The 23,839-nt window shown below is 42.9% G+C and overlaps 1 protein-coding gene and 1 non-coding gene across 2 annotated transcripts; both read right to left on the bottom strand.

Moving 5' to 3' along the window:
* Positions 1-1,629: 1,629 nt before the first annotated feature.
* LOC144227137 (uncharacterized) lies at positions 1,630-11,232 on the bottom strand. The gene is made up of 3 exons (XM_077758697.1): positions 11,136-11,232; positions 7,257-7,383; positions 1,630-2,844 (listed from the first exon to the last, which is right to left on the bottom strand). Exons 2-3 carry the CDS (start codon positions 7,354-7,356, stop codon positions 1,631-1,633), a joined length of 1,314 nt encoding a protein of 437 aa, XP_077614823.1. The 5' UTR covers positions 7,357-7,383; positions 11,136-11,232; the 3' UTR covers position 1,630.
* An 8,396-nt stretch (positions 11,233-19,628) lies between these two features.
* On the bottom strand, positions 19,629-19,700 carry TRNAW-CCA (transfer RNA tryptophan (anticodon CCA)). Its single transcript has one exon. It is a non-coding gene; the product is annotated as a tRNA-Trp (tRNA).
* Positions 19,701-23,839: the final 4,139 nt, after the last annotated feature.

Here is a 23,839-nt window from a genome sequence, read left to right on the forward strand (position 1 = left end):
GTCCCTCTTCCTCTTTCCTGCCTTCTTTTGGGTTAAACATTTTTTTAAAGCTTCATTTATCTAGGTAATCTCTACACCCAATGTAGGACTCAAACTCACAACCCCAAGATCAAGAGTCACATGCTCCTCTGACTAAAGCAGCCAGGCAACTCTAGGGTTAAACATTTTTTAATATGTAATTTAATTCCTCTACTTGCATTATTATTTAATGGGTATTCTATAGGGATTACAGTATGATCGTTTGTCATACTGAATGTAGAAACCCTTTTTATTTACCATGCCTTCCACCTCCCTCCCTTGAAGTTTAGTATTAATTCGTGCACACAACTAAATTTTATTATAATTTCAGGAAATTCTAAGATACAAACTATACAGTTGGACTCAGAAGTTTAACTCTTTGAAGTTCCTTTCCAGTCACCATGTCTCGACTCTTGTTTTGGTCTTGATTTTGTTCTGTAGGTCCTCTTATTGTTTCTTATGGTTAATATTTGCCACCATCGGGCCATGGGTAGCAAGCACAATATATGATCCTCATGGGCAGAAGAGGTTGAGAAAGCTGTAAGCACATTTAGCACAAGCTTAAAGAGCACATTTAGCAAAGGTGAGGGGCCAAATCAGAAGTTAGGATCAGGCAGCTCAATTCACACAAAGAGAAAACTAAAAAGGATCAAACAAAAGATCCAACATCAGGTAAAAGAAAAGATGACATTATACAATTGGCAAGTGAAAGAAAAGGCAGAAACAAGGACACAAAGCGCTCCTGAGAACTGACGTAGATTGTTATTATTCTGCCTATACTCCTCCTACCTTATTGACTTGATCCTTGTGCAGAAAGAGCCTAAATCAGTCGTTCTTAATCTTGGCTGCATATTGGAACTACCTGAGGAGTTTTCAAATTCCTGATGCCCAGGATACAGGCTCAGGCCAAATTTAATCAGAATCTCTAGGTATTTTTCAGATGATTTCAGTGTACATCCAGGATTAATAAGCACTGGTTTAAATATTTGCAAAAGTTCAAGCGAACAGGGGAGTGCAGGGACAGAGAAAAGGAGGATTACCTGGACTTAGGTTCCCCCCCCCCGCCCCCCGCTTTATTTCTCTGGAGAAACAGCCTGGTGATTTTCCTTTTTGGGATCCCGATCCTCCCCACTTGGCTTCAGGTTGAAACTACTATTTAGAGAGCGATCAGCCTCAAGTACTGTAAGCCTGCTGCTTGGATTAACTTTTCTACTGATATTAGATGCTTAGCTCCTGGCTCTGTTTTCTGTAACTAAATTAGACTTTCTCCTTCTGTGTTCCCCTAGGAATTCTCTTCTCCACTGCTTTAGGTTTTTGGGTTCTGTTACTGTACCTCTTGTCTTCTTCCCATACCTAATGTTTCAAGGAAGAGAGGTGTTTTTTGCATGACACAGCCTCATATGTTTTTGTAGTATACCCTGTAATATTTAGAACAGGTTTACATGATCAGCAAAGAATACATAATTCTTTTTCTTTTTCCTTTTTTTAAGTAAAATCTGTGCCCAACGTGGGGCTTGAACTCATGACCCCAAAATCAAGAGTTGCATGTCCTACTGATTAAGCCAGCTGGGTGCCCCAAGAATACATAATTATTTCATGAATTTACTGCATTCTATTTATTATGAATTTGTTTATGTTGATAAAAGGCTGAGCGCACACTGAAGGTTTTCTCACATTTCTTACATCTGTAGTGTTTTTCTCCTCTATGGGTTTTCTGGTGTTGAATAAGAGATGAACTCTGGCTGAAGGCTTTGTCACAATCATTGCATTTATATGGTTTCTCTCCAGTATGAGTTCTCAGATGCTTTGTAAGAGATGAGCTCTGGCTGAAGGCTTTCTCACATTCTTTACATTTGTAAGGTTTCTCTCCAGTATGAATTCTGTGGTGTCTTATGAGAGCTGAGCGGTCACTGAAGGCCTTCCCACATTCATTACATTTGTAAGGTTTCTCCCCAGTATGGGTTCCTTGATGTTGAATAAGAGCTGAACAGTAACTGAAGGCTTTCCCACATTCACTGCATTCATAGGGCTTTTCCCCTGTATGAGTTCTCTGATGTTGAGTGAGGCCCGACCTGTCACTAAAGGCTTTCCCACATTCTTTACATCCATAAGGTTTTTCTCCAGTATGAACTCTTTGATGTTTAATTAGGGATGAGGTATCATTGAAAGCTTTCCCACATTCCTTGCATTTATAGGGTTTCTCTCCAGTATGGATTCTGTGATGTTGAATAAGGTATGTGCTTTGGTTGAAGGCCTTCCCACATTGATTGCACTCATAGGGCTTTTCTCCAGTGTGAATGATATGATGTTGAATGAGGGCTGACCGATGACTAAAGGTCTTCCCACATTCATTACACTCATAAGGTTTCTCTCCCGTGTGAATTCTCTGATGCTGAATAAGTGATGAGCTCCGACTGAAGGCCTTTCCACACTCAGTACATGCATAAGGCTTCTCTCCAGTATGAATTCTCTGATGTAGGATAAAGGCTGAGTAGTAACTGAAGGACTTCCCACATTCATTGCACTTCCAAGGCTTTTTCACTGAGTAAATATTTTGATGTTTAATTGGGTTTGAACTTTCCCCAATTTCATTACAATCCTCCACAGGGTTTTTCTTCTGTTTAATTATGGCTTGCCTTAAATCTTTCTTCTGGTTTCCTTGGTGCCTTTCTAATGTGCCTTCACATTGCCAGGTTTCTATCAATTCGGAGTCCCAGGCCTCATCCTTTACAAGTCTTTCTGTTATCAGTTCTCTTTCAGGGGACACTTCTTCATAAAGTCCTTGCTTTGAAAAAGATTCTTTCGTTTCAGGTATAGATTCGGAATCTGGAATACATAAAAAGTACACTTAATTGTGTTTTCTCTCTGATGAGAGAAAGAAAACTGCTGAGTTGGCAAGAGGAAAAAGAAAACAAAAAGGATGCTTTAAAAAAATGTTTATTTCTTTTGAGAGTGAGAGAGATCCAGAGAGAGGGGCAGAAAGAGAGGGAGAGAGAGAATCCTAAGCAAGCTCCTTGCTGTCAGCACAGAGCCTGATGTGGGGCTCGATCCCATAACCATGAGATCATGACCAGAGCTGAAACCAAGAGTCAGATGCTCAAGCAACTGAGCCACCAAGGCACCCCCAAAACTGATGCTTATTAAACACATTTATTAGAATGTTTTCAGAAAGCACCTCATGGCAGTGGCAGAGGAAGTATCAGGAAATAACAGAGATGGGAGGATGAGTAATATAAGGCACAATAAAAGGACAATGAGGATGCTCTACCTAAGAAAATGGAAAACTGAGCAGACTAATCAGGAAGGAGGATAAGCAAGTGGGATTAGAATAAATGTTAATATAAAACATCTGTGGAAGGGTGGAAAGATAAAAACACAGGTTGAAATTAGACAGTTTTGAAAAAGTACAAGACAAAAAAAATAACTTCTAAGAATCACCCAGAAACAACCACTTTTGACTTTTTAAATAGTTCCCTCCTGTCCCCAGAAATAAGTCAGTCAGAGAAAGACAAATATCATATGATTTCACTCATAGGTGGAATTTAAGAAACACAACAGATGAACATAGGGGAAAGGAAGCAAAAAAAGGTAAAAACAGAGAAGGAGGCAAATCATAAGAGACTCTTAAATACAGAGAACAAACTGAGGGTTGATAGAGGGGAGGTGGGTGAGGAGATGGGCTAAATGGGTGATGGGCATTAAGGAGGGCACTTTTTGGGATGAGCACTGGGTATTATATGTAAGTGATAAATCACTAAATTCTATTTGGGAACTCATTATTATACTATATGTTAACTAACTTGGAGTTTTAAAAAAAATGCTCTTATAGGCAGAAGGTGATTGATGCAAGTCAAGAACTTGGATCTACAGTAGGGGTCAGCATGTTATAGCCCATGGGCCGAACTGACCCACCACAGACCAAATCTGGCCATTCCCACTTGTTTACATATTGTTTATGGCTGCCTTCATGCTACAGTGACAAAGTTAACTAATTGCAAGAGAGTATATGACCCAACAAGCAGAAAATGTTCACTATCTGGTCCTTTATAGAGAAAGTTTGCCAACCCCTGGTCTATATTAAAAATGAATAGTGCTGGCAATGGCATAAATGAAAATAGATATAAAATTAATTTTTTTCTTATTTAAAAGAATTTTTTTATGTTTATTTGAGAGAGACAGCATGAGCAGGGGAGGAGCAGAAAAAAAGGGAGACACAGAATCTGAAGCAGGCTCCAGGCTCTGAGCTTTCAGCACAGAGACCAATGCAGGGCTCAAACCCTTGAACTGTGAGATCATGACCTGAGCCGAAGTCAGATGCTTAACTGACAGAGCCACCCAGGCACCCCAATTTTTTTCCTTATTTTTAATTACTTTAAGAGATAACTGACTGTCTTAAAAGTAGAAGCAACAGGGGTACCTGAGTGGCTTGGTCGGTTAAGTGTCTGACTTCAGCTCAGGTCATGATCTAATGGTTCATGAGTTTGAGCCCTGCGTAGGACTCTGTGCTGACAGCTCAGAGCCTGAAGGCTGCTTCAGATTCTGTGTGTCTCTCTCTCTGCCCCTCCCCAGCTCACTCTCTGTCTCTCAAAAATGAATAAATGTTTAAAAAAAAATAGAAGCAACATATTGTGATTTTATAATGTATGTAAAGGTAAAATGCATGAAAACAATTATACACAAGATGGGAGAGAGGAATTGGAACTCTCTAGAGGTTTCCTACACTAGGCACGAAGTGTGTAATATTATTTTTTTTAAATAAATGTTTGTTTATTTTAGGCAGGGGAAGTGCAGAGAGAGAGGGAGACAGAGGATCTGAATCAGGCTCTGTGCTGACAGCAGAGAGCGTGATGCAGGGCTTGAAATCATAAACTGTGAGATCATGACCTAAGGGAAGTGGAATGCTTAACTGACTGAGCCACCCAGGTGCCCCTGGTATAATACTCTTTAAAAATATAGTGTGTTTGGGGTGCCTGGGTGGCTCAGTCAATTAAGTATCCAACTCTTGAATTCGGCTCAGGTAATGATTCCAGGATTGTGAGTTCAAGCCCTGTATCATCAGGCTCTGTGCTGACAGCATGGAGCCTGCCTGGGATTCTCTCTCTTCCTCTCTCTATCCACCTTCTGCTCTCTCTGTCTTTCAAAATAAATACATTTTAAAAATATATATTGTGATTGGGGCTCCTGGGTGGTTCAGACAGTTAGGTGCCTGGCTTCAGCTCAGGTCATGATCTCACAGTCGTGAGTTCAAGCCCCGCATCGGGCTCTGTGCTGACAGCTAGCTCAGAGCCTGAAGTCTGCTTTGGATTCTGTGTCTCTTTCTCTCTCTGCCACTCTTCTACGTGCACTCTGTCTCTCTCTCTCTCAAAAATGAATAACGATTAAAAATATTGTGATTAGTTAAAGAAGCATATTGGGAACTCTAGGACAACCATTAAAAAACTTTAAGTAAGGTTTAGTGGTAAGCTAATTGTGGAGATAAAATGGTGTAAAAAATATACAAACAAAAAAGTGAAAAAGAAAGAAAAATGAATAAGGAAAAGATGGAACAAATAGAAGACAAGTAGCTTTAAATCCAACTGTATAGAGTGCCTGGGTGATTCAGTTGGTTAAGCATCTGACTTCATCTCAGGTCATGATCTTGCAGTTCGTGGTGCAGCCACTCTGAAAAACAGTATGAAGGCTCCTCAAAAAATAAACAATAAAATACCCTATAACCCAGCAATTGCACTACTAGGTGTTTATCCAAAGGATACAAAAATGCTGATTTGAAGGGGCACATTCACCCCAATGTTTATAGCAACACTATCAACAGTAGCCAAATTATGGAAAGAGCCCAAATATCCATCAAATGACAAATGGATAAAGAAGATGTGGTATACATATACAATGGAATATTACTTGGCAATCAAAAAGAATGAATTCTTGCCATTTGCAATAACATGGATGGAAACACAGTGTATTATGCTAGGTGAAATAAGTCAGTCAGAGAAAGACAAATATCATATGATTTCACTTAATGTGGAATTTAAGAAACAAAACAGATGAACATAGGGAAAGGGAAGCAAAAATAAGATAAAAACAGAGAGGGAGACAAAACATAAAAGACACTAAATTCTATTCCTGGAAAAAAAAAATAGAATAGAATAGAATAGAATAATGATTGCAAAAAAAAATTAATTGACCACACATGTGCAGTCTATTTCCACACTATCTGTTCTGTTCCATTGATTTACATCTATCCTTTTACCAATACCACACTGTTTTCATTACTATAATTTTATAAATCTGTTTTAAAAGTGTTTTTAATGTTTTATTTATTTCTGACAGAGAGACAGAGAGAGAGAGAGTGACAGAGAGCAGGAGAGGGTCAGAGAGAGAGGGAGACACAGAATCTGAAACAGGTCCAGGCTCTGAGCTGACTGCACAGAGCCCGACGCGGGGCTTGAACCCACGAACTGTGAGATCATGAATTGAGCAGAAGTCGGACGCTTAACTGACAGAGCCACTCGGGTGCCCCTATAATTTTATAAATCTTAAAACCAATGTAATAAAGCAATCCTTTTTCAATACCAGATATAGTAAACTTTTATTTGCCAACAGAGAAAAGCAGCCCAATTCTGAGCCCAGAATGATCAGAGATCTCTTAGGGGATCAGGCTCTCTGGATCTTAAGCAAAACTATGGCATTTTATTTTATTATTATTTTTTAAATGTTTATTTTTGAGAGAGAGAGACAGAGCGTGAGTGGAGAAGGGCAGAGAGAGACAGGGAGACACAGAATCTAAAACAGGCTCCAGGCTCTGAGCTGTCAGCACAGAGCCCAATGCGGGGTTCGAACTTGGGAATGGCGAGATCATGCCCTAGGCTGAAGTTGAACACTCAACTGACTGAGCTACCCAGGCGCCCCAACGATGGCATTTTATTTTATTTTTTTTAATTTATTTTTTCAAAAAATTTTTAATGTTTATTTATTTTTTAGAGACAGAAAGAGTGTGAATGGGGGAGAGGCACAGAGAGAGGGAGACAGAATCAGAAGCAGGCTCCAGGCTCTGAGCTGTCATCGCAGAGCCTGACCCGGGGCTTGAACTCACGAACCGTGAAATCATGACCTGAGCCGAAGTCGGACCCTTAACCGACTGAACAACCCAGGCACCTCAACTATAGAATTTTAGATGCCATGAGTTATAGAGGAAGTTTATGTCCCAGTAAGCAGTTTGCATTACAAAATAATTTCCTTACCCCAAAATACCAGGCTCCCACAATTCTCCACTTTCATATCCATGCCCATGTACCTTTGGGCAGAATTTAGCTGTTCTTCCTCCATATGAGTGAAGTCCATTTCCTTATCATTGACTGTCACCAATTCCTGGAAGAACAAGCACATTCTTAGAGAATTTGGGGAAGAGAACAATCTAGAAGAGAAAGGTTTATATATATATATACATATATATATATTTTTTTAAATTTCTAGGGGAGAGAGAGAGAGAGAGACAGCGTGAGCAGGGGAGGGTCAGAGAGAGAGGGAGTCACAGACTGAAACAGGCTCCAGGCTCTGAGCTGGCAGTCNTATTTTTTAATTTGACAGTTAAAACTTTATTTTAATGGAACAGTCTAAAATTTCAAAGTATGTATATATTAGGAAAAATAATAATAGCTAACAATATATTTTCTATGTGCTGTCCTTTGAACTACCTCTTGTAATGATAACTCCATGAGATAAGTACTATTACTAACAGTACTTACAGATGTGAGGATCAAATCTGAGACCTGGACCCAGATAGTCTGACTCCAAAACTATATTCTTTTCGGTTCTTTTTTTTAATGGAACAACATTTTATTTCATTTTATTTTATATTTATTTTATCTTTTTAAGAAAAAATTTAAAAAATTTTTAAATGCTTATTTATTTTTGAGAGGGAGAGTCAGAGCACAAGTGGGGGAGGGGCAGAGAGAGAGGGAGACACAGAATCTGAAACAGGCTCCAGGCTAGGAGCTGTCAGCACAGAGCCTGATGCGGGGCTCAAACCCATGAACTCTGAGATCAGGACCTGAGCCAAAGTCGGATGCTTAAACAATTGAGCCACCCAGGCGCCCCTATTTCATTTTAAGAGAGCATGAGCAGGGGAGAGGGGCAAAGGGAGAGAATCTTTTTTTTTTTTTTTTACAAATAGTTTATTGTCAAATTAGTTTCCACATAACACCCAGTGCTCATCCCCACAAGTGCCCTCCTCTATGCCCCTCCCCCCTCCCCCCGACATCCATCAGTCCTCAGTTTTTGTCAGCATTCAAGAGTCTCTCATGGTTTGCCTCTCTCAAAGGGAGAGAATCCTAAGCAGGCTCCATGCTCAGATCAGAGCCTGATGTGGGGCTCAGTCTCCCGACCCTGGGATCATGACCTGAGCTGAAATCACGAGTCGAACGCTCAACCAACTGAGTCACCCAGGTGCCCCATATACTTGTTTTCTTTTAATTCAAGTATAGTTGACATAAAATATATTAGTTTCAGGTGCACAGCATAGTGATTTGACAGCAAAGCTATACTCTTTACTGTATTTTTCTCTCTCTCGCATATTTTACTATAGAAATCTAATATAAATTAACCATTGAGTGACAACCAAATGTTAATTACTAATTGCACTTAGTTGTTGTAGATGGGGTAAGTCTCAGACATGTAATTTATACTGATTTCAGGATATTCTGAGATTTTCTAGAACTTCTGCTTGATATCCCGAATGTATACATGCTGTCATGCTCTTCTTTCTCTGTACTTAGGGTCATGACTTTTAGATTTATCTAGTTATCTTTTAGTAATTGCAGTTGTTCTGAATCAATGGATTTACTGTTTTGTTTTTGTTTTTTGTTTTTTTTTTAGTTTATTTATTTAAAGAGAAAGCATATGCACATGAGCGGGGTAGGGGCAGAGAGAGGGAGAGAGAGCAAATCCTAAGTAAACTCCATGAAGTCAGCACAGATGCCAACAAAGGGCTTGATCTCAGGAACTGTGAGATCATGACCTGAGCCAAAATCAAGAGTCGGACATTTAACCAACTGGGCCGCCCAAGCACCCCAAATTTACTGGTTGGTTGGTTGGTTTGTTTGGATTTACTAATTTTAAAAAAAGAACTTTTTAATGTTTTTAATTTATTTTTGAGAGACAGAGTGTGAGTGGGGCAGGGGCAGAGGGAGGGAGACATAAAATCCAAATCTGGCTCTAGGCTCTGAGCTGTCAACATGGAGCCCAATATGGGGCTTGAACCCAAGAACCATGAGATCATGACTTGAGCCAAAGTAAGATGTTTAACTGACTGAGCCACTCAGGCACCCCTGGATTTACTGATTTAAAAAATTTTTAATGTTTATTTTTGAGATTGAAAAAGAGATAAGGAGTGAGCATGAATGGAGCAGAGAGAGAGAGGGAGACACAGAATCCAAAGGAGGCTCCAGGCTCTGAACTGTCAGCACAGAGCCCGATGCGGGGTTTGAACCCACAAAGCACAAGATCATGACCTAAGCTAAACCCAAACGGCTGAACCACCCAGGCACCCCCACAAGATTTTAAGTTTAAGTAATCTCTATACCCAACATGGGACTTGAATTTACATCCCTGAGATTAAGAGTCACATGCTCCACTGACTGAGCCAGTCAGGAGCCCCTGTGAGATTCCGTTTTACTGTGAAATAAGCATCACTCCTAACTCACATGATTTTTTGTTTAAAATAAATGAAGTTATGTTTCTAAATGTTAGAGTTCCCCAGAGCTCAGTCGTTAGACATCTTCTCTTCTCCATCCATTCTTACATACCTGTAAGCAATTGTTATTTCTCCCATCTTGAAAAAAGAAAAAAAAAAAAAAAGGAAAACCCTCTTTGGTCTTACTATTGCTTCCCGCTATCACCCTATTTCTCTCCTCTGGTTTAGAGTAAAACTCTCCAAAATAGGTGTCGGTCATCCCTGCCTCTAACTTCTCTCCTATTCTCTTCTGAACCCTTTCCAATCAGGCTTTCATTCCAACCACTCCATGAAATTGTTCTTGGCAGTGACCAGTGATCTTCCTATTTTTAAATCCAATGGTCAATTCTCAGGCCTCATTTTACTTGACTTAGCAGCAGCATTTAACAGCTGATCACTCTCTGCTCCTTGAAACACTTTCTCCAATTGTTTACCAGTATGCCACACTTTTGACTTCCCCCTATCTCACTGATCCCATCTTCTCAGAATCCTTTGCTGGTTCCTCTTCATCTCCCTGATTTCTCAGTGTTGGAAAGCTATAGGACTCAGAAATAAAATTTCATCTCTTTTTTATTCTCTTAGTTTCATGGTTTAAAATACTGTTCACACAGACTACTCCCAAAATCAGTGCTCAAGCCTGAGCTCTCCCCAGACCTGTAAGTCTTCAAGGAAAAATTACTTCGGTTCAATTCTCTAGTTGGGATTGCCATGGACCTCCAAAGCAAGATGAAAAAAGAAAATGACACACTGTGAACTCCAAGCTATGATTTCAGATGAAGAAATCAAACTCAGACTTGCCTGGAACTCAACAGGAAGGAACTCAACAGTAGGTTCCATTTCTTCTGTGTTCTGGTATTGGGGCAGAGAAGCATCCTTAGTAGTAATGGCTGGAAGGACTAGAGCGGGGGGGAAAAGTCATGAAGGAGGTAAACTCTATCTCCCCATTTCCAAATTCATTAGGACAAAAGTTATCACAAGCCAGGTAAATTGTACACTCAAGGCCCACTTGACTTTACTCAAAAAGGTGGGATGAGGATACAGTAAGACGATAAAGTGAAAGTGTGTTGCCCAAAAAGCTAAGCTTGTAGACATCAACCTTTTGGAATAGCCTAACAGGGGATGGAAAATGGAATATTCTGTCTTCCACGGCTGCAGAGGGAAGGTGGATGATCACAGAAGTGCTGAACAAGGAAAAGGGGACTGGAGAATGTGTCACAAGGAGCCCACTTAGTGATTTCCAAAATTGGTAGCTTACTGAGTTTCTCTACTTGGGGACGTGTCTGCTTCCATTTCCTTTCATGCACGGGCATATAACTTTTTAATTCTCGTGGAGGGTATTTCTTCCACTTGTCCCCATTTTCAGCCTCATGTTTATATCTGTAATTCTTACCTTTTTCCTCAGCTTCAATGGTCAGATAGTCCATGATCAGCTTCTCTTTTTTTGTCCTGTTATTGCTATGACTTCCTCCTTTATTCACTGTTTCAGATGAGATAAACACAGACTTTCCAACAATACATAATCTGCTTCTTTGTGAAAATCATTCAGCTCTATTCTGAAGTTCTGGAGAGAGATTTTGAGGTTAGGCTTGCCATCCTCTGGAACTGGTTCCTGCCCGGGGGGATCTCCCTCTCTCTATCTCTACTCCTAGGAGGCTTATTCCTATGCATTTAAGTTGTAGGGCCTCAGAAGGAATTCTTCTTTGCTTGTGAGCTTTATTATTTAGGCTGAATTAGTCTCCACAACTGGAAGAGCATTCTCTAGAGTACTGAGATCAGTCACTACATGCCACACCAGAGCAAAACCAGAGAGAATCAGTGCAGTGAACTGTGAGCCTCACACCTGCTTCCAAATTGTGCAGAAACACCCAGGAGACCCGAAAGCACACACTGGCCATAAAATATCCTGTGATTATATAAGCAGTTAACTATATAAGCAGGGCTCCCACAGTTCATTCATCCTTACTATTCATAAAAACAGGCAGTTGATAAGATGGGGCTCGAATACAGCCGATTCCTCACCTTTTTAAAAGACCCTGAAAATGTACAGACCAGGATTCCCTTGCATGGTCAGAGCAAGAACAAAAGACTTCAGAAATTGACAGTAATAACTGACAGACAACATGGGTTCCCTCATGTCAAGGAAGAAAAACTAAACTTTAAATCAGGTTGAATGACCATGAAGAATAAAACGAGTCAGTACAGCCTAAGGGGACAAGCTGACATAAAATTCAATTTGCAAGAAAGACACTTGCAGCACATGCTGTTGAATGGCTGCCACATCTTGAAACTGCCACCAGAAATAACTTATTAACTGTATCCTGCTTGCACCTGAAATTCGTGATTTGGGACTTGAGCGTGACCAATCTTTGTAAAGGGCACGGAACTTGCGGGTTGTGCCTGTTTAACCGCGGACCTAATGCTTCCCTTTGGAAGCGTACTCTTGGCTTGTAGCCAAAGCCTGCAAAGGAGAAACAGTAAGAAGCAGACCCCATTTTTTTTTTCTTTCTGTTGCAGGAGTTCAGGTTAAGGCTCTTTCTTAGTGGAGGGGCAAGATTTAAGGCCAAAACTGGCAGGAGGCGCTCGAGTTCACTGGTCTCTGCAGTCGCGCTCCCACAATCCCCCGCTCTCCCACGCCTCCTCCACGTTCCCGGACTCCATTTCCCAGAGGGCTTAGCGGCATCTTGTGCTTCCGGGACGCCTTCCAGCTCAAAACTAAACCTACAGAGCCGGCTCGCGTACGAGCCGAAAAGACGCTGGAAGGATGCGCACAGCCCCGAGGAGCGGGCCCGGGACGAGGGCAAGGCTCAGCCTATTCCGCGCCGGGGCCGGAACCTGAGATCCTGGTCCAGGCTGCTGCGAGAGGTACTGCAGCCCTGCGCACGGACCAGTGGGTCGCTGAGACCCGCGCCTCAGGCCCAGCTTTCTCTTACCCCTGGACGCGCTGCCCACTCGGCTCCGGCCACAGGGCGGGTCCCCGCCGGGCTGCGGTCAGACCGGAGGGAAGGACGGAGTAGCTTTCCGGACGCACGGAGCTACGGGGAAACAAAAGGCTCGAGCCCGAGGCTCCGTCTGGAGTCGCATCTGCGCACTTGGGAGGCGACCGCGCCAGGTCGGGGGTCCCGGCGGAAGGACTCCACTTCCCAGAGGGCTCGGGGACTTCGGTGCCTGTCCTTGGGGGCCGTCTGCAGAGCGACGGGGAGAGAACTGAAGGCCTTCAATGTCAACCTTAAAATGGAGATATTTCCCCATCTGATAGGTGTCCTTTTTGAATAGAGTGGGAAGCTGTTTAAAAGCTCCAAGTATTTTCAGTGTCGGATTATTAATTGGTGGTGGTGTGGGGATACAGCTGTTACACAGTCTTTTTCCCTAGTATTTCTCATTAAAATAAAGCCCCAAGTCTGGAAACCGCTAGTGATAACCGATAAATAAAAACCATAGGCAGGGTTGAGAAGCCATTGTCCTGATTGATGAGATGTAATATAAACAAACATGATTAGGAATGAGTTCACAAGGAAAAGTCAGATGTGAGGAGGCAAGTAGGGAGGTTGGTAGTGAAGTGGGGATTGTGCGGACCTGGAATTTGCCAACATTGGTACTGGATGCAGAGAGCAACCGGAGGAAATGTACTTCTTTTTCTCTGTTTATAAAGGCTCCAGGCTGTAACTCCAGTTCTTCACCAAGAGAAACCAATTGTATCACAGGTGGCCTTACAGTCCAAATTGCCAGCCACCTGAATAGTCTCTCCACATCTAATCTTGCCTTTCTCAATCCATGCTATTCAAGACAGTCAAGATGAACATTTAAAAATTAAATCTGGGGGCCCCTGGGTGGCTCAGTAGGTTAAGGGTCTGACTCGGTTTCAGCTCAGGTCATGATCTTGCAGTTCATGGGTTCCAGTCCTGCATCAGGCTCCGCTCTGACAGTGTAGGGTCTGTTGGAGATTTTCAATCTCCCCCTCTCTCTGCCCCTCCCCCACGCTCTCTCAAAATAAACTTTTTTTTTTTTAATATTTTTATTTATTTCTAGGAGAGAGAGAGACAGCGTGAACAGGGGAGGGTCAGAGAGAGAGGGAGACACAGACTCTGAAATAGGCTCCAGGCTCTGAGCCGGCAGTCAGCACAGAGCCCGACGCGGGGCCCGAACCCACGAACCGCGAGATCATGACCTAAACGAAAGTCGGACGCTTAACCGACTAAGCCACCCAGGCGCCCCTCAAAATAAACTTAAAAAACAAAAGAAAGGAAAGAAAACAAATCTGTGTTGCTATCCTCAGAGCCCTTCAGTGACTTCCCTTTGCCCTGGAATAAGACATAAACTCCTTGGCACAATTTATAAAATTCTGCATAATCTGGCTGTGCCAATCTTGAATTACCTGCTACTATCTTCCTTTCATCCTCGAAACTCCTGTTACATGTGCTTTTTAGTAACTCACATATCCCAAGTTCTTTCCTGTCCCTTAATCTACACATTCCCTTTGTTTAGAATCTCTTTGTCATCCTTCAGATTTCAGTTCAAATGTCACTTCAGAGAAGCTTTGGAAGCTTTCCCTGAACTCCTTCCCCTTAATTCAAATTAATTTTCTCACCGAACCTTGTTCATTCTCTTCATAGACTTGCAACAGTTTGTAATTATACATTTACTTTTGCTGCTATTTAATGTACACCTTCCTTACTTGACTGTAAGCTCTGTGAAGACAGAGACCATGCATATTTTGTGCATCACTGTCCCAGGTGTCAAGCACAGAGCCTTGTCAACAAAGTTGAGTGTTGAGAAGATGCCATTCCACAATTATGCATTTCAGCCTCAGCTAGGTCCTAGCATAATTTATCAGTCCTTTGTTTATCCATGGCTATCTCCTTTTATAAGTGGTTGTCTCCTTTTCTGACTCCATTCTGAGCAGCCATTCCCGATACTGCTTTACTAAACGCTCTACTTCATGACCAACCCCTCTTTCTTAGTCAATGAATCCACCACCATCTATTTCACAGAACAATGAGAGGCTTTCAAGTGGGAATAAATCCAACTTTGGTGAGGGTTAATTTTATGTGGTCTACTTTAGGCTAAGGGATGATAAGATAGTTGGTAACATATTTCCGGATGTGTCGGTGAGGATGTCTCTGGGAGAGATTATAATACATTTGAATTGGTAGACAGAGTAAAGATGTTCTCATAAATGCTAGTGGGCATCATCCAATCCATCAAGGGCCTGAATAGACTAAAAGGGCAGGAGAAGGACATATTTGCTCTCTCTGCTTGAGCTGAGACATCCATCTTTTCTGCCTTTGGACATTAGCACCTCTGGTTGTTGGGTCTTCTGACTTGGTCTGGAATTTACACCATTAATTCCCCTTGTTCTAGGTGTGGACTAGAACTATATTACCAGCCTTCCTGGGTCTCTAGCTTGCAGATGGGACTTCAGCCCCACAATTGCAGGAGCCAATCCCTAATCATAAATCATGTTTTATCTATTTTCTATTGGTTCTGTTTCACGGGAGAATTCTAATAAGACTTCCCCTGTACTCAATCCCAAAGTCATGGAGTACCTAAAATATTTGGGGGGGGTGCCTGGGTGGCTCAGTCAGTTAAGCATCTGACTTCTGCTCAGGTCATGATCTCACGGTTCGTGGGTTCAAGCCCCGCCTCGGGCTCTGTGCTGACAACTCAGTGCCTGGAGCCTGCTTCAGATCCTGCGTCTCCCTCTCTCTCTGCCCCTTCCCTGCTCATGTTCTGTCTCTCTCTGTGTCTTTCAAAAATAAATAAATGTTAAAAAAAATTTTAAATAAAATTTTAAAAATATAATAAAATATTTGGGAAATGGAAGGAGGCAGATTACGTCAAAGCTGTCTTTCCTTAGGTGTATCTTAACCATGCCTAGAGCTATTACATTATTGTTCAAAATCTTTGCTGCTCCTCCTTGCAAGAGGATCATACTTTCCTACCTGATTGTATTAAGGCTTGGCTCTGTGACTCACAATAACCTTCCCTGAGAGAGTCATCTTTGTCTGTTTAAGAGTCAGGTTCTGGTCTGCCATTTCTTTTCCCTCTGCCATGAGACTTAGAATATCTCATATAAGACTGTTCCAACAGTCTGGGCTCCGGAGTGAAGACACGGACATGTAACATGAGTAAGAAAGACACCCTGCTTGCTGTCACTGAGAATTTTCAGGTTGTTTGATTCTACAGCATAACCTAGCTCATACCTTCAGAGATGCCTTCTGAGCACTTTTAGGGTAATACTTTTCAAATGAATGTATGCTTGTTCATCTTGTTTTATTTTTTTTTTAAGTTTATTTATTTTGAGAGAGAGAGAGCAGGGTAGGGGCAGAGACAGAGGGAAAGAGAGAATCCCAAGCTCCATCAGGGTTCAATCCCACGAACTGTAAGATCATGACCTGAACCAAAGTCAAGAGTTGGACTTTCAATCGACTGAGCCACCTAGGCACCCCCACCTTGTTTTGTTTCAGATAATAAAGAAATATGTTTTCTCCATCACCATGTTCCCCAACATAATCATAACAGGCAGATAGGTCCTATAAACTTAAAATACAAAATATAAATACAAATTAACTGCAAAATTTTAATAAAGATGACTAAATTAATAGGACATCTTTCTGCAGTGTGCTGTGCAGATACTCACAATACTACCACTGTTCATAAAACTTTACAAAGATAGGTCAATACACTCTGACTGTAGGCACATCTCAGCTTGAATCTAAAAGCCACAGAAAAGGAACACACAATTTATACAGGAGTGGTTGTCACAGTATTTTCATAAAAAATAGACTTTACTGTTTCCCCTGATTCTAATACATGCAGGTTTCTTCTACATTTTCATATCTCTGATATCCAGAAGTGCCTTACAATTGTTGTTGGTCGGGTGCCACTGGTGAATAGTCACCGCACCGTGGATATCAACAGCGTGGAAGAAAATCCCAGAGACAACAGTGGAGCATGCTTAAGAGTACTTAAGAGTTGCTGTATTACTGATTCTTTTGGTAAGAGTAGCCAGAAAAATGATACCAGATGGGAAAACATGGGCACAGACAACATTGAGTGGAAAAATGATTCAGAAAAACAGGATTCTGAAGGTGAAGTGTCTAGTAATGCCTTCATCATTTTACTCTCCTTCTTATGTGAGTATAAGAAAAAATATATCATTAAAAGGGCACCTGGGTGGCTCAGTTAGTTAAGCGACTTTTGATTTCAGCTCACGATTGGTGAGATGGAGCCCCTCGTCAGGCTCTGAGCTGACAGCACAGAGCCTGCTTGTACCTACTGTACCCTAGGGGCTGACTTTGAACCTGAGCATCTTCTCCCATGTGAGGTTTGAGTTGGTGATTTTTGTCAGCTATTCTCCCGTTTACTCTTTTTGTCTGGTGTGTTCAAAAGTTCCCCAGCTGATCATTTTCTACTTCCACCTGGGTCCCAACCAAGGCCATGATATCTGTGACATTATTTACCATATCTCTTCTGCCATCTTAGTAAAGTGCTATTAGTCTTTCAGAGACAAGAGTGTGATAATGGTTAAGTACTTAGTTGTTGGGGCAGCTGAGTGGCTCAGTTGGTTAAGCATCCAACTCTTGATTTTGGCTCAGGTCATGATCTCAGGGTTCATGGGAATATAGGGAGCCCCATGTAAAGCTCTCTGCTTTGAGATTCTCCCTCTCCCTCTCTCTCTCTGCCCCCTCCCCCTCTCATGCTCTCTCTCGAAATAAATAAACTTTAAAAAACAAGTAAACATATTATACTCTTAAAAAGAAAAAAGTAGCAATTGCCTTGTTTTTAAAATAGAGCAAACAAACCACATAGTCTTGCTCATAGGTGAAGCTCAAGAACACTCTTGTCTTAACCGCTGGAAGAGAGTCCCCGTTTCTACCACATGGTCTCCTCAGGGTTTGCCTCCCTTTTGTGTTGTTTCTGTCATGGGTCTAAATCTCTTCTGATATGTAAAGAGAATGGTACTTCCCTGAAAGTCGGTCTGTTTTGTTCTCTGGCCCTAACTCCCACAACAGTGCTTGAATATCCTGCAACATTTTGTGTGTGCATTATGCTATTATGATTATGCTAATGTTTGGGGAATGAGTTAGGAAAACTGCTCTCAGAGTCACTGTAAAGAAGGGGAAAACCTTTAGAAGTAAAGCAACTCACCCACAGCAGGGCCAAAGTTTCTCTTTACAGAAGGCGAGGAATGATGGGGTGGGGGGGAGGGGGAGGTCAGGTCCAAGCATTTGAACTTAGGGAAAGGAGGGATGGACAAGCTTGACCATCTCTAGGCAGATGACTTGGGGAGTCAGTTCTGAAGATCCTTTCCAGGAATGTGAACGTTGGGAGGGACAGAGATGACAGGTTGGGTCCCCACGGCACTTCTGTGTCCTCCGAGTAGGACCTGGCTCCAGCTAAGAACCCAGAATGCTCCTAATCGCGATCCCAGGAAGACGACTGACTTTCATGTGAATTTCCTTCTATTTGCTCCTGCTCACTTTCCCTGGGTGAGTAGAATTCCCCCTGACGCCTGCTGCTTCTGAGGACGCTCCTGTGTCTAAGGGACTCTCCCCTGCCCACCTCATATTCCTTCTGAGTAAAATTTGTTCCAGGGGCTGCTAGAATCTGAAGTCCTGCAGAAGAAATGGGACCATCAGGACTGCGGGGAAGGATAGTGGTGCCTCCAAACCTCCAGGGAGGGGACGCTATTTCTGAATGGTGAGGGCAAGTATTCTCTGAGGCACCCTCCCCTCCTGTTTACCTCTACTTTATGGCCCTTTTCATCTTGCTTTGTACATCTCTGTAATGAAAGGACCAGAAGCCCAGAGAAGCCCAAATCTTTCGGTGCATGGGTAGCAAATATTAAATTATGCAACTGAGAACTGGGGAAATTACCATATGTTAAATATGCAAAAAGTTTCCGGTGCTAGCACCGCAGTAACTCATCTCACTGGCTCAGAAGGTTGCTTGTTCACATTGCTTTGGCTTCAAAACATGTGCTATGCTATGTATTCCAAGATTTCATCAGGCATTCACATCTTTAAAAACAGTACCTAGAGTGCTGCCTGGCTCATTCAGTAGAGTGAGAGACTCTTGATCTCAGGGTCTTGAGTTCAAGACCCACTTGGGTATAGAGATTACTAAAGAAAGAAAGAAAGAAAAAAAATCCCTATAAGTTGTTTTAAGCTCATCGAAGGACAGACTTTTTAAACTGAAGGAAGCGAGGCTGGTATACACCTAGATCTCTCTTTCCGCTGGGTTTCTCCTCGCTCTTGGGTCACGGCAACTTGTTTGTATCTGAAACCTGATAGTTTCAAATCTCTATCGGAGGGATGATTTTTAATGAATCCTGAATTAAAAGGTGGTAATTGCCAGGATAATTTCCACTCTCAGAAAGCTCAAGAACTGCATCCTCAACATAATAAATTTTGAACAAACCTCCCAGTATTTTCTCTTTAATCATAATGTTCAGGAGCTTTCAACAGGAAACTCAAACCTTCACGGAGTGAGGAGGCAGAACTGGGAAATCGACATCTTCTTCAAAGCGACACAAATTATCACCAGAGAGTTATTACCATGCCCAGCTAGCACCCCAATAAAACTACTTTCACACCAGAGTGAATTCATTAACAAACCCTGCCCTATTTTAATGTCCTCTGTTGAAGCATAATCATGATAAGGATAGGGATACAACGACCCTCATCACACGTCCGCCTCTGTGGGTTCCCCTCCCCCCCCCAGGTCATCCTCACCCTTCAGTTTAAGTGCCTGTCCATTGCCGAGTTGTTTGCAAGAAGTCCCTTTGGACTAAAGAAAAAGAAAGAGAAAGCCCAAGGTTGGGAGGTAGCAGACAGACGCTTACCGAATTGATTCCAGTGGCCAAACAGAAAAGCCACAGCTGTGACCCCGACGTGATTTGAACACGCAACCTTCTGATCTGGAGTCAGACGCGCTACCGTTGCGCCACGAGGTCGTGGAAGCGGCTCGGGTTTTTGTCCTTTAGGACAACATGCATTTCAGCAGTTGTCAGGTGCAGCGTCTGATACTTTTTTTTTTTACACTGCTTTTATTTTGACTTGAGATTGACTATGAGCTCTTTGTCCCTTTTCTAACGGGGCTATTCAAAGCAAAATGTAAATGTGAATGAAGCAAAGGAGGAACTGAGGCCCCGGAGGATACTTGTAAATTCGGGAAACCCACCTCCCCTGGGGTTTTAGGGAGCGATGCCTGTGGAAACGCCAGTCGCAGCTCCCAGGGAAGGCAGTAGCAGAGCCAGGGACCCGGTTCTCTTCTATCCTCAGCACGCGGAGCAACAGGAGGCTTTGCGCCCCAGTCACACCTCCGGAACAAGACTATTTCCGTTTCTCAAAAAGGGCACTTAGAAGTTTCTTTTTCTCTTTTGCTTTAAAAAAGTAGTGTAGATTCATCGTAGAAGTCTTATCAGATACGAAAACAAAACAAAACAAAACACTACAGTAAGTAGGTTGAGCACCTGCTGGCACAAAAGACCAAGGGATCGAGGAGGGGAGAGTAATGCTTTGTGGTTGGGTTGCGGAGCGTGACCACGGATAATACGGTTTGCTTAGCAGCGTTGGGTTAATTGATTGCGCTGAGTGTACGGAGAGGAGCCGGCATCAGGGAGGTGTTCACGCAGGAGGCATGTGACAGCCAGAGGTCCCGGACTTCGGCATCATAAAGGCTTCCTGAGTGAAATACCAAAACTGATCTCGACATATCCTTGCCAGTGTAACTGGAAACCTTCTTCCACTTCTGCATTTTAGGACGTACAGACCAGAATGATGATTTTGAGCTGGGAACAGTAGTTTAGATACTTCCTAAGCCGTGGGTCACAGGCACATGGTCAGACTAGCTCTGTTGAAGATGCTTTAAACTGAAGACTTGAGGTCTCTGGTTCTATGCTGCCTTTCTACATGGGCCTTACTTTTTGCTACATATCCAGACTTCCTGGAAGACATTTAGAAGGTCCTATACCGTTTATAAGAGAGCACACTCGGCAAAGCTTCCACTGTAGTGCTGCAGTGAATTTGCTGCAGCAACAAAAGAACCAGACTTCACCCGGCCAACATTTCTCAGAGCTTGGACCAAGCCGCTAATATTTGCAACAAGAAGGAAAAGTGTCTTTTTGTTGTTTCAAAAATGGGTTTATTTTTCAAATACAGCAAGTGATTCTAGATTTAAATTGAAAATAGGGATTTATGGGATGTAAAGCATCTATAGATATGTCCTTTTAATGAGAGCCCATTTTATTTACTTTTTTACGTGTATTTATTTTTGAGAGAGAGGCAGAGTGAGTGGTGGAGGGGCAGAGAGAGAGGAAGACACAGAATCGGAAGCAGGCTCCAGTCTCTGAGCTGTCAGCATGGATCTGGTTGTGGGGCTGGGGCTCATGTAAGATCATAACTTGAGCCAAAGTCAGATGCTTAACTGACTGAGCCACTCAGGCCCCCTAATGAGAGTCCATTTTGAAGTAAAAGAAAAGTAGAGATGCCTGGCTGGCTCAATCAGTAAAGCATGTGACTCTTGATCTAGGGGTTGTAAGTTCAAGCCCCACTTCGGGTGTAGAGATTACTTAAAAGTAAAATCTTTAAAAATAATTTGAAGTAACAACAGTAAACTGAGCATATCCAAGACAAGGATTTGATCATTTCTATGCCTGAAATTAGGAATTCTCCCACTGCTCCTACCTAGATGTGTGGTTTCTGTCCCCCCAGTGAGACCTCTAATACTGAATGCCCTCACAGGATGTCAAATAGATCTCAGTGAAAAGATAAATGAAAGAATTAAGATAATCATAACATTTAAGGGGAATGCTTGCTATGAACCACCTGCCCCTTCTAAGTATAGTGTTAATCTTCTTACATACTCTCTGTGGTAGACATTGTTATGAATCCCACTTCTCTGGAAAGGAAATGGAGAAACAGCATAAACAAATTGCCCAAAATGATTCATCTAAGGAACTGGCAAGAACAATTCCAGATTTTCCATCACTGCCCAGTTAGAAGAGTCTAGAATGAACAAGCTCCCCTCACAACTTGAATGGGTCATTTATCTTGGGTCACTCTTGGGAATGAAAACCTCAAACCCCTCCATTACAATCTTGGGGATTATCTCTAAGAGAGACCTTGGCTTCTTCTTTTTCTTTTTTAAAAGTTTCTTTTATTTTGAGAGAGAGTGTGTGTGAATGGGAGAGGGGCAGAGAGAGAGGGAGAGAGAGAAAATCCTAAGCAGCTCCATGTCAGCATGGAGGGGCTCAATCTCACCAATCTTGAGCCATGACTTCAGCTGAAGTGGAGAGTCAGAGGCTTTACCGACTGAGCCACCCAGGCACCCACAGTGTTTTAGAATGGAAGTACTGGGGGAGGGGAGTGCCTGGGTGGCTCTGTCTGTTGAGTGGCAGACTTCAGACTTCAGTTCAGGTCATGGATCTCGCAGTTCAAGCCCCAGCCCCACCATCAGCTCTGTTCTCAGAGCCTGGAGCCTGGTTGGGATACTGTGTCTCCCTCTCTCTCTGACCCTCCCCTGCTCACATGCTGTCTGTATCTCTTAAAAATAAGTAAACATTAAAAATTTTTTTAAAAAATAGAATGGATGTATTTGTACAAGTAGTATGGCAGAACAGGTGATTCACTCTTTTTTTTTTCTGCACATATACTGATTTTTTAAAGCTTCATTTTCTTTAAGTAGGCTCCACTCCCAGCGTGGAGGCCAAGGCAGGGCTTGAACTCAGGAACCTGAGATCAAGACCTGAGCTGAGATCAAGAGTCAGCCCTGCTGCAGATGTACTATTTTTTATTGACATATAACATTGTATTCATTTCCGATAGACAATATAATGATTTGATATATGTATATATTGTGAAATGATCGTCACTCTTTTATAGATGTAAATTTTCATCAATTTCCTACATACCTACTCATAGCCAATTTGGCCCAATGATCTGTAGTGAGCTCTGAAGTGTAACTGTCAGGAACAATCCTGAGACTTCCCACGATGAAAAGTACAGAGCTTTGAGGTCAAGACACAGTTTTCACCTCACCCTTCGTCTTCATGGTCGCTCATTTCTGAAAACCTATTAATAGTGTCTGCATGGGAACACACCTGCTGATCCTTTCATGGGGAATACAAGTATCTCTGGAATGTGGCTAAAATGAGCAAATCAGGAGACTCTAGATGCTGGCGAGGATGTGGAGAAACAGGCGCCCTCCTACACTGTTGGTGGGAATGTAAACTGGTGCAGCCCCTCTGGAAAACAGTGTGGGGGGTCCTCAAAAANAGAACAAACTGAGGGGTGATGGTGTGGGGGAGAGGGGAAGGGGGGTGATGGGCATGGAGGAGGGCACTTGTTGGGATGAGCACTGGGTGTTATATGGAAACCAACTTCACAATAAACTATTAAAAAAAAACCCCAAGTATCTCTGGAAAAACTGCACCCCACCCCCATCCCGTTCATAACCTGAAAATCATAGCTTGTGCCCCTAGGCCCTCCATCCGAGGGAGCGGAAATCACGGAGCTCCCTTCTGGCCTCTCTCTCTGGCCTTCCAGACTCCGGATGTCTGCAGCGCCTGATCCCCCACGCATGCCAGGTGGTGGGCATGGGGGCAGGGAAAAAAGAGGAGGGGGTGCAGATGGCACCNGCCAGCCCCTGATCTCCAATTCAGGGCGCCAGCAGCTCCAGAGCCTCCCAAGAAGAAAAGCGCTCTGCCCCGGGCTCTCCCCGCGGAGAGGCGACCGCGGCTCAGACCCCTGGACCCAACGTGGCACCTGCTGACTTCAAGTCTATCATCTCAGTGAAAGGAAAGGGGATTCCTCCAGCGAATTTAGCGGGAGAGTACGGAGGACGCTTCGCCCAACACTGGGAGATCCCACCAAGGAAAGCCCACCCGGGAGGGGGGGAGTTGCAGACCCAGACGCAAGGTCAGGGTCATCCTCGACTCTGGTTGCTTGGGCCCAGCAGTCCAAAGCTGGAGGTAAACACCGTTTAAGGCTCAGTTATAAGCCCCAGCCACTGTCCATGGTCTACAAGCACCTTAAGGAAAAACTGAAATGAACCTTGAGGAGAAGGTTCAAGGACGCACGAAACCTTTTCGAT

The sequence above is a fragment of the Crocuta crocuta genome, unplaced genomic scaffold, assembly GCF_008692635.1.
Source record: "Crocuta crocuta isolate KB4526 unplaced genomic scaffold, BGI_CrCroc_1.0 scaffold273, whole genome shotgun sequence".
NCBI classification, from domain to species: domain Eukaryota; kingdom Metazoa; phylum Chordata; class Mammalia; order Carnivora; family Hyaenidae; genus Crocuta; species Crocuta crocuta.